Source organism: Pteropus medius, unplaced genomic scaffold (assembly GCF_902729225.1).
Source record: "Pteropus medius unplaced genomic scaffold, Ma_sr-lr_union100, whole genome shotgun sequence".
NCBI lineage: Eukaryota > Metazoa > Chordata > Mammalia > Chiroptera > Pteropodidae > Pteropus > Pteropus medius.
Genome location: NW_024355205.1, coordinates 4704305 through 4719661, shown reverse-complemented (window position 1 = coordinate 4719661; position 15357 = coordinate 4704305). Strand labels below are relative to the sequence as shown.

Genomic DNA, 15357 nt, shown 5'->3' with positions numbered 1-15357 from the left:
AAAATGAATGAAGCTGAGCTATAGAGCAATCCCTAATAAACAATGTGGAAAACTGAAATGCAAAGCAGCACCCAACAACTGCAGCACTTAGTGACATTCTGTTAAAGGGAATGAGTACCTTCACCCCAGCAGGCAGCCTCAGAGTGCTGGGATGATGTTAAGAATTCAAGTTTAGGGAACTCAAGAGTGAATTTACTGTAGTTAATTCAACATAAAATGAGTCTACCAACACTGAATAGTTGTGGTGAGAATCAAATATATGGGAAACCCTTGTCACATGTTACACATTTGATGGCAGCTAGTTTAAATAAAATTTCAACTTCTAATTTTTATTAGTATACAAATGATCACATATTTATGAAGTTAAATGTTTTTAAAAGCTTGTAAATACAAAATGTAAATAAATTAACCCTTCTCAACATGAAGAGACAGTTTCTGACCTTGACTAATACACACTCAGGGAAGTAAACTCCTGGTTTCTTATAAGCCATTGTGCTAGATGATCACTTAAATCAATTCATGAAAGGGAAACTAGACCCCTTTTGTGAGCATAAGCCCTCACCAGACACAGATGTATTTCTCCTGCTTTAAAAAAAAAGCAAAACTGAACTACAGAACTAAAATTTTAAGAGATTCCCATGACAAAATCTTTCTTTAACTAAGGGTTCTGCTAGCCCAAGGCATATTTCCTTAGAGATAATTAACTACTTGAGGTGGGACAGGAATTAGGGGAAGGTGTGAGAGGTAGCAAGTGTGAAATCAGTGTGCTAGGAGTCACTAGTCAGTGACTATCCATCAAGAATTGATACGTCTCAAAAAGCCAAGAAGAAAATAAGAATCTCTTTATTAAAAAATGTGATTTATATTGAACTTTTAAAAAATACGACTATTTTCCAGAGCAAGCTACCCTGTCTTGGGATTCTAAAACACAAGATGATAGGGAAGAATGGAGGGGGAAAAAAAATCTAAATATAGATCAGAGAAAATGATTTTCAGAGGGTAGGTAGCTCCAATAAGTTTCAAACATGTATATAAAAGTATGAATGGCTATTCATTACAAGAGAAATGGCAAACTTTATCATTCCCCTGACCTGAAGCAAGTTGAAAACCTGGTAGAAAGGCTACACACATATTGAGAGGAAGAAAAATAAACATGGTCCAAAAAGGTCTACCTGTAGACCTCGTTCTGATAAAAATAGTCAACATTAAAGAAAGAAAAAGAAAACCTGGGGTGGAGAACACAATTTTTAGATATCAAATCTGCCTCATCACTCTCTCTGAATACATGTCTAACTGGTGTGAATTACTCAAAGTTGGCCACTGATTTGCCGCACTCGGAATAGATACAGCCCTATTACCCGCAAAAGCAGAACATGTGACTTAGGATAAATGATGATGTCAAGGAGAGGGACGGCAAGCTCAGCTGGAGCCCGGAAATCTCAAGGGTACTGATTAAAGAAATAATTTATTTGTTGTTTTGTTGGGTTTTTCCAGGATAGAATTAAAAAATAAAGCCCTGTTCCTTTACAAGTGAAACCCTCTCCAGAGTTCTGAATGCCTACTAAATGCTGATACAGAGCTTTGCTGTATTAAAATTAATTTCAACTTGTCCAAGGTGGACATGCACTATAACCAAGACAACTGAGATCTTCTAGCCAAAGACACCACAAAATAATTCAAACCATTACATGGAAAATCATGTCTTAAAACAGGTACTTATTTTCCTATCATTGTCATTCCAGTGTCTTCCATAAAATTGCTTCTGAAAATAGTTTTTTTTAATGTATCAAAGAGATTCTCTTTCCAATAGTTAATAGAATCAAATCCATCCCAAGTTTGGAGTTCTTATGTGTCTTATTAAGCAGGCACTATGACTCTATCTTCTTGTTCTCTAGAAATCCATCAGATGCATGCTGCAACATAGAAGTGCTTTCTTTCCTTGTCATGGTAGCAAAAAGCATATCCATCATTCCCAAGGTTTCTAGCAGTTCTCTTTGGTAATCAATCTCTTTTTCTACAAGTCCTTGAAGTAACAAAAACTTTTTATCAACTACAGGTGACTGACCAATCACAGGCTGATATATATCTAGAAAGAGAGAGTAAAAACACATTAGTTAGAAATATTGTTCTAAACAATAAATGAACAGCAATATTTAGAAAAATATTAAATATATTAAATATTAAATAAAATAGTAAATATAAATAAAAAATATTAAATATCAAGACACTAAAAGATCTGTACTTATTTTAGTTTATGATTTATAGAAAGTAAACAATTCATCCGAATAAATGTATTTAAAAAAATCTTTATGAAAAGTACAGCATGAAAGTTCTGACTTATTTTCATTTTCCCATTAAAAAATAGTCACGGTCACTGTAGATGTTTAAAAAACTTTTTTTTAATTATAATAACCCTAGTCACAGCAATTCAAAGTCAATGCACTGTAGATTTTTAATCCATTTTAAAATGCTTTGATTTACTGTTAGTGTTTATTTTCTCCATAAAAATCTCTATTAGAGAATTGATAAAAACAAAATATTTTGATTAATTTCCAAAACTGATTTCATATTTTGATAAATCATTTTTTCAAACATGTGAGGATTTTTCAAGATTCAACACCTACTTACCAATAATTATTTCTGCAGCATTGATCAAAACAGAAGCAAATCTTGGCTGAGACAGATTCCTACAAAGCAAAAACTGTTTACTGAAACTTGCAAACTTTAAAAAAATAAACCTTAAAATAGATTAACTGAGTTGTTCCATCAGTTCTCTACAAAGATCAAACTAAATGTCTCTCATTTGGAAATAAAGGATTTAAGGTGCAAAAATACAGACATAAAACATACCTTATCAAAAAATTAAGCACACGACTGATTTCCTTTTCATCCCGACCTGCGAGGGCGTTTGCAAGGACTCCTCTTCGATTAAGCTCCTTTATGATGGAAACTGTAATCTCAGGTGTCTTTATTGTACAACTGGGCTAGAAAAATATTCAGTACCAATATGAACAGATAAGACAAAAAAAAAAAATCATAGTCTTGGAACTTACTAACAATTACCAAATTTAAATAGGTTTTTATCTTCACGGTTTTGAGTCTCGGTAATGAGCAAAGCAAATAATATGATTCTTTTAAAAATATGCTCCATGTAGGTTCATCAACTATAACAAATGTAACACTCTGGTAGGGATATTGATAACAGGAGAGGTGAGTACGCAGTGGGGCAGAGGTATGTGGGATATCTCTACCTTCCCCTCAATTTTGCTATGAACCTAAAATTGCTCTTAAAAAATAAAATCTTAATTTAAAAAAATATATTTTATATACACACACACATATATACATCATTCACTCCTTACTCACCTCAAGGACTCTGTCAAGTGCTTTGGAGATCCGGAAATTTTTCAGATCCCTGTCATATAATTCTAGGTGTTTTTTTGAAGGCCTATTGATCAAAATGTCATCCTGCATTGAAAAGTAAATTTACAGAGAAAAATCAACATCTGTATAGTGTTTCATTCAAAATAAACTTTTTCATAGTGGTATTTTTTTATACCAAGGTGTCCCTGAACTATTCATGAATAATGGTCATATGCCCATAATATAGATTAAACAAAAATGAAATAATTTGCCACATCGGTGTGTTCTGACTCTGATTTTAACTTATAACACACATACGATATCTCAATTCTGGGCAAACATTACTGATTTCAATTCTCTTTGCATGAAAGGAAATATGATTTAGCAGAAAGAGAAAACACAATCAGAGAAACTATGATCTAATAAACAATTCTGGTTACCAGCAATAAAAGATCAAATCAGATAGTGTGTGAAAGACATTGTTTTGAACATGGTAAAGTACTATAACACTGTTATGATTCAGGGTATTAAATAAAGTAGTCCCTATTCCCCATTACTCATCAGTAATGTCCCCAATCAAGCAATCTGGAGATAAATCTGATATAGAAAAAAGCAAAATAAAGTTAAATGCCATGCAAACTAAACTTTTCAATAATGTGCACAGAAGGAGTTGACTACTCTAACAAAATTCACCTTTAAAAAAATATAAGAAACATTTAAATACCCGTTGCTTCATGTAACTTTTTCCTTTAATAAAAGTCCGATACGCAGGCCTCCTTCTCCTGGGTAGAGAATCCTTCTTTGCTTCAGATTTCCGATGTTTAACACTCAGTATCCCATTGGTCATTCCTACAACTATTGTCTCATCTTCATGCTAACAGCAATGAGAAAAATACGTCAGTCTATTCCTAACTCATAATTTATCTTACTTTTTCTTCAAAATAGCATTTATAACATTTGCTGCTTATCCATTCTTTCACCAAGAGTTCTAATCAGATACAGATGCCCTGCCTAACAATGATCTATGCAAAAAGTTAGAGAAAAATCATTTTTTCCTCCAATATACTATTATATTGACTGAATTTATACCTGCTATAAATTATCACTGGCCGTTTGTATAATAATAAAAAGTTATTGACATCTTGGGAAACTCGAAATAATTTTGTTTCTATATCCTCTTACTAGAAAAAGAATTATATGGTGGCATGACTTTCTACAATCCTGCCAAGAAAATACTTGGTAATAAGATTTTCCTCTCCCAAATCAGATTTCTATATAATGTATTCAAATATCTTCCTCCTCCATGGCTCATGAAACTTGACAGTGGACATTCCAGAAAGAGCAATCAACAAAAAAAAAGATATTTCATTTTGTCATGCCCTCTTCTCCCCGCCATTTTGTTGTGGTTATTTTGTTTTCTTGCTCAGAGAGCCAACTTGACTTTCTAGAGTACTTAACCCTTGAGTTAAATGTTTTGAAAAGAGGTTTATCAACTTTCCAGGTCCTGCCCTTGGTGTTAACAATGCCTAAAGCACTGTACTTGGCTTGAACCTATGCAGTAAGTGGGACCTAAATCTGAACACATACTAAGTTATTGGGATAAGTCATATATTTTAGCAATTGTCTTAATTTAATTCTCTAATGTGGCAAGAAGAAAATAACTTATTCAAATACAAAGATAAAGTCTAACATTCCATTTTAGTTTCATTTAACAGGCAGTTAGTGAAAGTTTCAAAAAAAAGCTAAAAGTACTTACTGCAAGGGCAAGACTCAAAATTGAAGCTGCATAATCGAAACTGTGAACAACTTTGTAGGAAGTTGTGCTATATACTTTCACCTTCCTAACAAAAAAGAAAGCTTTGTCACAAATCATCTTGGAAATGAGTATAAAATGCAAATTTTCTACTTTTTTGAAAAGCACTATACAAATTTTAAATTTGTATACTGTACAAAAATGAAGAAAAATAGTAATATTAATTACAAACTAATTCATCACTGAATCTCTTTTAAAACTGAACTACTTATTAGTAATAGGCGTAACGTTTGTATAAAGACTATGACTAGCCATCAGAAGTATAGTTCGTGAATAACTGGTGCCTGAAGATAAAACTTGAGAGTTAAAAAAACTATCAATGAAAAGTACACTTGAAATCAAAAGAGCAAGTTTCTCAACTTCAGCATTATTGACATTTAGAGCTAGTTAATTCTCTGTTGTGGAGGCTGCTATGTGCATTGTAAGATGTTTAACAGCATCCTTGGCCTCTACCCACTATATGCCAGGAGCACTCCACCCCCAAGTGTCACAACAACCAATATGTCTCCAGATACTGCCAAATATCCCCTGGGAGACAAAAATCACTCTGGGTTGAGAACTACTACAAATAGTCCAAACTGACACTTAGCTTTTGAGGGACACATCTAAAAATCAAGTCCCAAATTACCTAGTAACACCATTACAAAGAATTTGCTGTATATTTACATAATAAATTCTTTGTATTAGAAATATTTTCTAGATTTAAAATGTGTATACTTTTTAATAAACAGGCTGAAAAAACAAGGCTTTACCTAATACAGTAAAAAAGGAAATATGGAAATAAAATGACCAAACGGATGAATATATATAAATTCTAGAACTGTGCCATAGTTCTAGTGGCTAGCGAGCACTTCAAATGTAGCTAGTGAAAATAAACTAAATGTTTTTATTTTACTTAATTTTAATTAACTTAAATTTAAAATTTAAAACCGAGGCAGTATAAAATTATTTTTGTTAAACATAATATATTTCACTTTAATCACTGTAAAACATTATTGTATCATAGGGTGTCTATTAGATGCTTAAATTGTTTTTAATCTCTCATTAATAAATTTTACATTGATCGCATACTGAAATAATATTTTAGACACACTGGACTAAATCAGTTTTACCCAGTTAAATTAATATTAATTATGTCTTTTTACCTTTTTAATGTGGCTACTAAAACATTTTAAATGGCATATGTAGCTCACATTACATTTCTATTGAACAGCACTGCTCTAGAACATTAACTAATGGAATACTAATACCTACTTAAAATAGTAATAATTGGGCCACATTAATGTACAGAAATTTTCACATGAAGCTTTAAATTTTAAAGAATATAAGCTAGAATATATACACTCATTATAAATGTTTCAAAATATATAACAGTGATTTCAAAAGAAACTATAGACTAATATAGATTATTCTAAAAGATTAATGTTTAAATGGTTCCATAAAATACCTTAAGTATATAAGTTAAAGCAATAAACTATATCAAGGGAGAAAATAAGCTTGCTATATATAAATAAAGGGTCAAATTTTCAACTGAATAGATTTTTTTCATGTAAATAATTTGGCAGAATTATTTATTTTATCACAAATACTAAAGAAATAACTCATTCCTCAAGCAGTAAACACTTATCCTAATAATAAAGAAAATTAAAATGCCAACCTATCCAGTGAACCAGAGAGCAACCTCTGTCCAGAGCTGCTCAGACATAAACACGTCACAGTTTTATGATGATTTTTCAAAGACACTAGCAATTGTCCTCCTTTTAGCATGTCCCAGACTTTAACATAACGACCTCCTATGAAAAGAAAGAATCATTACTTTGCTATTTTGCCTATAGATTCAAAACTTTAAAGCTCCGAAAAGCATTCTTCAGTGGACACTCCACAGCGTGGAGGTTAAATGGGGGATTCCATATGCAGACTGTCTGGTTTCAGTTCTGACTCTACCATTTATTGGGTGTGTAACTCATAATAACCGTTTCTACCTCACAGAACTGTTATGACAACTAAATAATTTCGTATTTGTAAAGTACACAGAATTGCCTAGCAAGATAAAACGTAAAATCAAAAAAGATCTTATTTTTAAAAAGTTATAATAAAATCACTCAAAAATTTTTGTGCAATCATGGGAAAATGTAGATTTTATTTCCTAAAAATTTTGTGAATCTCAACAAAACTGAAAAGCTTCCCTATAACTTTTTTTCACTTTAAGAATTGGAAGGATTCTTAAAGGCAATTTAATCCAATAGTTTAAAAATAATTTTTAATACAGCATCTTTTCTTTCAACAAAATATTAAGTAGAAGTCTAATAAAGTAGACAAAGAGGTTGGAGAAGGGAACAAATTTCTTACATACCCTGACTGGGAAACAGGGCCTGGAACCAAATTCACAGTCCCTGTCTCCCCACGTGTGAGAGCTCATGAAAGAGATCACAGTTTGAAAACACCGATCTAGCCCAATCTCTCATTTTCAAGATCTATAAAAGTTAAGGAATTTCTCAACGTCACATAGCTAGTGACAAAGCAGAGATTAGCATAGAGGTGTCTATTCTCCCTGTTCATCTTGAACTTATTTCTCTTTCTCAAAATAGCAGCAAGACAAATGAATATGTCTGAAAATGTTTTCAACTTATTTTTAAATCAAATAGGTACTGGGAAAAAGAGTATAACACAGGATAATGTCAGAGTTAAGCAAAAAAAAAAAAAAAAGGCTACACACAGCAATAGGTATGCTGTAAAGTATACATGCTACCTAATTTTGACTCGACAAATGAAAAAAGCCAATTTATTTCTACAACTATAATTGTAAAAATGCACTATGAACAACATAAGAAAAACACCGTAGTTCCAACTAAATGAAAAGTTATCAAGGCCCCTTTGACCTCGCATTATCTCTTCCTTCAGCACTATCAACTATCATTCAAGAGTTACAAGAAATGAGACAAACCTGATTTCAGATCTGAAAGAAACTGTTTTCAAAAGCTGCTGCAGATCTCTTAGGTAAGAACAGCAGGACTACAACCTGGGCTTCTGCGTTCAGGACATAAAGCATGCTCTCAAATTCTGGGATTTCAGATCTGCCATTTTGTCTTGGACAAATTAGTTAAACCTTTTATTTCCTTAGTTGCAAAACAGGGAGAAAACTGAATACTTTCTAGGCTCATCTAGAGTATCAGAGATAATATATATAAAATAGCACAGTGCTTGGCTCTGTGCTATTAGGTATTCAGTAAAGTTATAACTCCTTGCCTGTCACGCTTATCAAAAGTTTGGGGAGAAACCTAGATAGCCAATTCAATTACACACTGATAAATTACAAAAAGTAACTGATAAAGAAATATCTGATTCAAGACCAACAATATTGGTGAAAGCAATTAAAAAAAAAAAATACCTGCTGATACCAGAAGACCTCCAGAGGGAAAAAGCAGGACACTCTCCACTGGCTGCCCATGCTCAACAGAAATAACACTTTTGTTTGTTCGTGTATCAAACATCTTCACAGTATGATCATATGACCCTAAAATGTCAATTTTTATATTATGAGTTTCACTACTCAAAAAAACAAAAATTGTGTGTACATATGTGTGCATGTATATGTATTCAAACATAAATTTTAAAAGAAGAAAAAGCTTAGATAAAATTTTTAAAAGACATGTATATTCATAAAGATACAGTACCTCCAAACTCTCTGACTATTTCTGAAGAAGCATTGTATTATACTACACAGAATCTTAAACTATTCCTATCTTCAGGCTTCTGGGGATCTTTGCACAGGCACCCTCAAAGGCTGAACTGTATTGTCTTTGTTTCTTGGCTGCGGAGACTTTAAAATCAGAGTACTAAACCCATTACAGTTTTTACAGTCATGTTTTCAAGACAGCCTTTTTCGCACATTTGGAAGACAATAAGAACAATCACCAAAAGAAGAAAGAGAAAATAAGACAATAGGATAAACAAAAACATATTTCTTTATAAACATTTTTTAAACTTCTCTATCCCAAAAGGGTCTCAAAGCATATTAAAACCTATCGCAATAAATTTATCAATTTCAGGAGCTGGGGGGGTGAGGAGTTCACCAACCTGTTACAAAGAGATCTGGGTTCAGTTTGCTAGCACATCCACACCTCACATAATCAGAATGTTCTTTGAATGTCAGAATTTCTTTGGCGTTTGGAATATCCCATAATTTAACTGTATAATCATCAGCCCCAGAGACCACATGATATTTGTCAGCAGTAAAATCTACTGTATGAACTGCTCTGAAAGATCAAGAATCAGCATATTAAAAAACAAGGGAAAAAATTATATTTCTGGCACCCTCTAACATAAAATACTCCTTTTCCCCAAATAAAAAAGCAGCTCAGAATCAGGGAGTAATTGTAGGGGAAATCATGAGAGAAAAAAACATTCTAAACAGGTGTTTGTCCTCAAGCCAATTTAAAATTTTAAATACCTATGCACTATGAAGTTAATAAGAATATTAAATAATAGCCTTAAATTATATTTTCTAATATGTCAACAATTATACTTAGCTGCTCAATGAAAGTAAATGTTCTAAATGTTGGTGCAAAGTTACTTTTCTTTAATTTAATAATTTTCAAAATGGGTAGTTCTTTAAAAATTCTAAAATCTGCCACTTAGTAGGATCAGGTTAAGTGAATTTTTGTTATATTTTAAATGTTTCACAGATGAGGTAAGGCCATCCTGATAATACACTATTAAAAAAAATTTTTGAGATTTTAAATTGATACCAAATTTCGGCCCTTACACTGGTAATCCTGAAACAAAGTTATAATATAAAACTGCCCTGGCTATTCTATTTATCAAGTGGCAAATAAATCCAAGAAGAAAGAAAATCCATCTTCCAACTTGACTTCAAAATGAGAACCTCTAATACAGTCCAGGCCTACAGAGTTTTCATCAGTAGTTGTAGGCTGCCTTTAGATCATCGGTTTATAATCTCAGCTGGGTCACAGAACTCTCTGAGAAATTAATGAATGCTATAGGGTGTTTCCCTAGATGAATATGTATTTCCTAAAGTATCACATACAATTCTAGGGAATTCATGAACCCCATCAAACTGGACCATAGGACTGGACCAGGTCACACACTTTGTCTTAAAACGACTAGGAAATAAAGCATATATAGGTACATAATCTTCATAGAACTGCTCTCTATGTTTTTATTCAAAGCTGAGAAAACGAACAGCACTTACAAAAAAAACACACAAAAACTAACTGTATGGTGATGGATATTAATGAGACTTATTGTGGTGATCATTTCACAATATATACAAATATCAAATCAATATGTTGTACATCTGAAACTAATATAATGTATGTTAATTATACCTCAATTAAAAATGATTTTTTAACTATCTCTTACTTATTATGGCCTTCGAACTGCCTGAGGGGAGCCCTCCCACTTATATCAAAAAGCTGAACTCCACCATCTTCACTGCCAGCCACAAGTAGTCTACCATCCTGTCGAAAAGTAGCACAGTACGCTGTGTCTTTAAATCGGGAAAAGGTTTTTACAGGTTCTTGGGAATATCGGCCATAAATGTGAATCTACAAAAAAGACAAAAAACACAGCATTTCACGAGATGGCGCATCATCAGTAGTAAATATAAACTATACAAAAGAAAAATAAATGTAATGTTCTATTTACCCTGGAAGAAGCCGTGACAGCATAATTATATGGAGGCTGTGAAGAAAAGTCTACTTTTGACACCGCACCAAACTCCTTAATCTGAACAGGGGTCTTAATAAAAAAAATAATAGAGTATTAACAGAGTTACAATTGGTAATACCTTAGTAACATTAATACAGAAGTATGAAGAGAGCAAAAAGGTCCAAATTCCATCACCCAGATTATGCTATCCCTGTTCCTATTAAAGAAAATAAGTATATAGTTGGAAAGCCACACCTCACGTTTTCTCTTTAGCTATGGAGTTTTCTCGGATTATTACTGGGAAAAAAAAGTTATGGCTGTACCAGCCTAGAGTTAACCATACATTTTTTTTTTTTAAAACTGACACAAAGATCATATCATGCAGGCTGTTGTGCACCTTGCTTTTTTTTTTCACTTAATGACACATCTTCGCTAACTTTTCACACAGGCAATAGATTTATCATCCATTACTAGTCTACTACTAATGGACACAAGTTTTTCCAGGATTGCTAATATTATAAATAATACTTCAATGAATATCTTTATATATATATATTTAGCAAATTTGGGGACATATATTCACTGAGTAACTTCCAAGCTGTGGAATTACAAGGCTGAAAGGTATTTTTATCATGATAGATGATGCCGAATTGTTCTCAAGAAAGTTTCCACCAATTTCCCTTCCTCAAATAGCAATGATGATCAAAATATAATATAAAATATAATATATAATATAAAAGAACAGTATCCAAATTACTGTTTTAATTTGCATTTCAATTATGAGTGAAGCTGGGGCTCTTTTAATGTATTTTATTGTCCATTAATGTATTTATTGTTCATTTATTATCCATTTTTAATGTATTTATTATCCATTTAATGTATTTTTAATGTATTTTCCATTTAAATTATTTTTCCATTAATCTCCCAATCTCAATCTATTCTATTTAGCTATTCATCTTTTTTAAAAATCATTTATTAGCCTTTACACTCTAGAAGAATTTTACATCACTTCCTCCTTGTATTAAAAAGGCAAAAAAAAATCCTTTCACATAAGATTCAAATTCAGAAACTTAATTCATTTGGTATCAATCATCTATTCTGTGCTAGGCACTTGTACGTTTAAACAGATGAAGCAATACAAACTTCTATATAAAATTCCTAGAAAAAATATCAGATATCAAATTTTCTGCCTAAACTATAAGTTGCTGATGATTATTTTTAGTTATTGGTTGTCTTACTAGAGTATCCAAAGTATAACACATGCTAGAGAAATTGGCATAAATACTTACCTTATAGTTGTTCCAGTATAGCGTATCTTGGGTGATTTTTTCACCAAGTACAGGAAATGCCTGAATAGTTACAGGCTTATAACCAGCCATAATTTCATATAATTGGACTGTTATCCAAAAGTAGTTTGGAATTGACGTTAAAAATAATTATAGTGACTCTGTCTTATGTCTGAAAAAGAAAATGTTTTATATACATGTTATTCATAAACCTGTATATATAGTTGATTTTCATTCTGCATCCTTTCAAAAGGCTGTGTAATAGCTTATAGTTTAGTGACCAATAAACCATTTAATTATAACAAAGAAAAGACAATCTAAAGGCAGTAGGAATATAGATAGGGCTACCATATTACATCATCTACTCAGCTATACAAAGAGGCTGTACACAAATGCTCTCACCTTTAACTGACCAATTTACAACACTTGGGAATAAATCTGGCTTAGCCATCCAGCAGCAAAAGCGGAGAGCACAATGGCTTAGAATGTTCATTAGAATGTTCATTTATTGAAGGCAATAACCACAAATACAAGTTTCCTAAAACTAAACTTAAGATGACATTTAATCTTTAAAAACATAGTCTAGGGACTTGACTTCCTGAAAGCCTAAAAATGCCAAGAAGAAAGTAAAACAAAGCTAATATTCTAATGTAGAAGCTTTAAATTTAAAAGCTTAAAATAAAATTAAATTAAAAGTTATGATATAGAAACCTAAAATTAATTTAAAAACATTTAAACAATAAGAAAATAAGACTAAAGCAATTCTTAAATTAAATTATAAAGTGACATAATAGGATAAAAATGAATTAAAACTTTTAACTGACATCTAAGTAAGCCAAAATGTCTTTCCAGAACTATTCAACTGCAAAAGAGACTCAATTTTAATTATCAAGAGAATGATTCCAATGGTGCAACTCATTGTTAATTCCAGAAAGCCTGAAAATAGTGCATCAGTAACACCAAAATAAATAGGTATAACATTATTTTAAAGGCTGTTTTGATGAAACATGGTTATCAATGATTAAAAGATGGGAAATTTTTCTGTCCATTCAAGTATCTACAACATGTAGGACACTGTTCTAGGCACTAGAGACACTGTAAGTCAAAGACATGGTCTGTGCCCTCACATACTCGATTTCAGCTGGTGATTGGCACCAGCTGGGAATCTGGAATCACCCTTGACTTGGCCTTCCTCCTCACTTCTAACATACAAACAGTTAAAAAGATCTGCTGATTTTACCTCCCAAATCTTTTTGAACTTCATCATGTCCACTCCATCTAGTTCCACTGACCTAATTCAGATCTTCTCATCTACTGAAATAGTGCAATATATGGTCTCCCTGACTCCCTCATCCATCCTCCAAATACCCATCAGTTATCTAACTATGATGAAAATTTGCTACAAAGCCTAACAACAGCCAGAAAAGAAGGTCCAAGCTCCTTACCATGGCATGTAAGGCTCTCTGTGACCTTGCCCTTGTTTATCTTTCCAGCTTCATCTCTTGCATTCCCTTAACATGCTATGCTCTTTCTTGACTCAATGTCTCTGCTCATTTGTCCTTTCTACCATGGATGACCTCTTTCTGCCTACTTCCATTTAAGATCAACTCAAGGATCACATCACCCAGGAAACCTTTTCTGACCTCCTACACTGTGTCAGAGGCCTGTCTTCTATAATCCTACTTGACTGCATATTTCTGTCAATGCATATAACTACATGTCATTGTAATGATCTCTTTTTTCCATGAAACTGAACATTTTGTCTCTGGAAGGCATTTTTAAAAAGTGCTCAAAGAATGTTTGTGGAAGGAAGGAAAGGAAACATTGTGCTGGGTTCTAGGGAATAACACAAAATTAAAATCATAAGTGGTGTCTATAATGTGAACACTGCTATAGAGCAGGAGTTGACAAAATTTTTCTGTAAAGGGTCAGATGATAAATATTTCAGGCTTTGCAGCTGAACAGAAGAAATAGAAGATATTATGTAGTTACTTACATAGCAAGAAAGAAAATTTCCAATAGTTTACTAATGAAACCCCCAAAATAGTTGACTACAATTTTTTTTATTTGTGAATGAAAACAATAGAATTCTTTGGAGAAGGATAATATTTCACTTACTTCGTATTTAAAGTTAATTTTTCCTATCATCAAATAGATTGCAAATGCCCACCTGTAAAAATCATTCTTGGTTCACTGGCTACCTAAAAAGACAGCAAGCCAGATCTAGCCTGCCCCTTACTACAGTACAGGCAAAGCACAGAAATCTGCCTTGAGAGAAATAGTTTTAAAGTTTTAAAAGGAAAAAGTGAGAAGCAGTAGCAGTGGTTTGCCAGAATAAAGTGAGAAACAGCAGTGGAGGCGGCGGGGGAGGGGGGAAAGGAAGCACGACACAGTGGAAAGGCATGGAGGCAAGAAGTGATGTGAAAATAAAAAGGAAAAAAATGATCGAGAGAGCTCAGAGCCTGAGAAACTGGGACTAAATGAATAACAGGTACTACAGTACAATGCACAACATCAAATATATTCTATAAGTAACGTACAGAATGTTGAGCTCAGATTTTTAATTCTAAGTGGACTTCTCCCAAAAAGATTCAAAGCGTGCATCTGGCTGGGCCTTGAAATACAGCATTAAAACAGACTGACTACTTAAGATGGGCACAAAGGCGGAGGCGGGGGAGGGAGCATTCGAAACAGAAGGAGTCTCATAAGCAAAGATAGATATGAAAATCTGCCCATTGCCTTGCAGGGGTGCGGATCACTCCGGGGACTAATAATCATGGACGAGAGTGCGTAATCGTAAAGGAGGAAAATCTAGGTAGAAGCGAAACTGCGGTGATCCTGAGGGGCTGGTCAAGTTTAGCCATTCTGCGAAGATTGGAAAGCCCCAGAGGAGCATGCCAGAGTAAGGTCGGAGGTGAGTCTGGGCTACCCACACTGGGAGCCGCCTTCGCCTACCTTCGATGGGCCCCGAGGGTCCGCCGAGACACCCCAGTTCCAAGGAGAATTTCCTGGACTCTGCCAGCGTCCTATCTGGGTCCTGGATCACTAGAGGAAAATCACGTGGAAACTCCAGGAGCCGCCGGGACACCGCGCGAATAGAATGGCCACGCCCGTCGCACGAAGATGACTTAACGGCGCAGGCTCACTAGACTCACGCAGGCCGGGTGTCGCGGGGGCGAGGCAGGGGGCGGGGCGATGGAAGGAGGCGTGGCCGGAGGGCGAGAC

The 15357-nt window shown here is 33.7% G+C and overlaps 1 protein-coding gene across 1 annotated transcript; it reads right to left on the bottom strand.

Annotated features, from left to right (window-relative positions):
* Positions 1 to 308: 308 nt before the first annotated feature.
* Positions 309 to 15238, bottom strand: UTP15 (UTP15 small subunit processome component). Its single transcript, XM_039858056.1, has 13 exons — positions 15088 to 15238; positions 12136 to 12304; positions 10844 to 10936; positions 10559 to 10743; positions 9254 to 9432; positions 8565 to 8690; positions 6834 to 6969; positions 5120 to 5204; positions 4088 to 4237; positions 3367 to 3468; positions 2851 to 2984; positions 2629 to 2687; positions 309 to 2086 (listed from the first exon to the last, which is right to left on the bottom strand). The coding sequence occupies exons 2-13, from the start codon at positions 12223 to 12225 to the stop codon at positions 1869 to 1871; spliced, it is 1557 nt and encodes a 518-aa protein (XP_039713990.1). The 5' UTR covers positions 12226 to 12304; positions 15088 to 15238; the 3' UTR covers positions 309 to 1868.
* Positions 15239 to 15357: the final 119 nt, after the last annotated feature.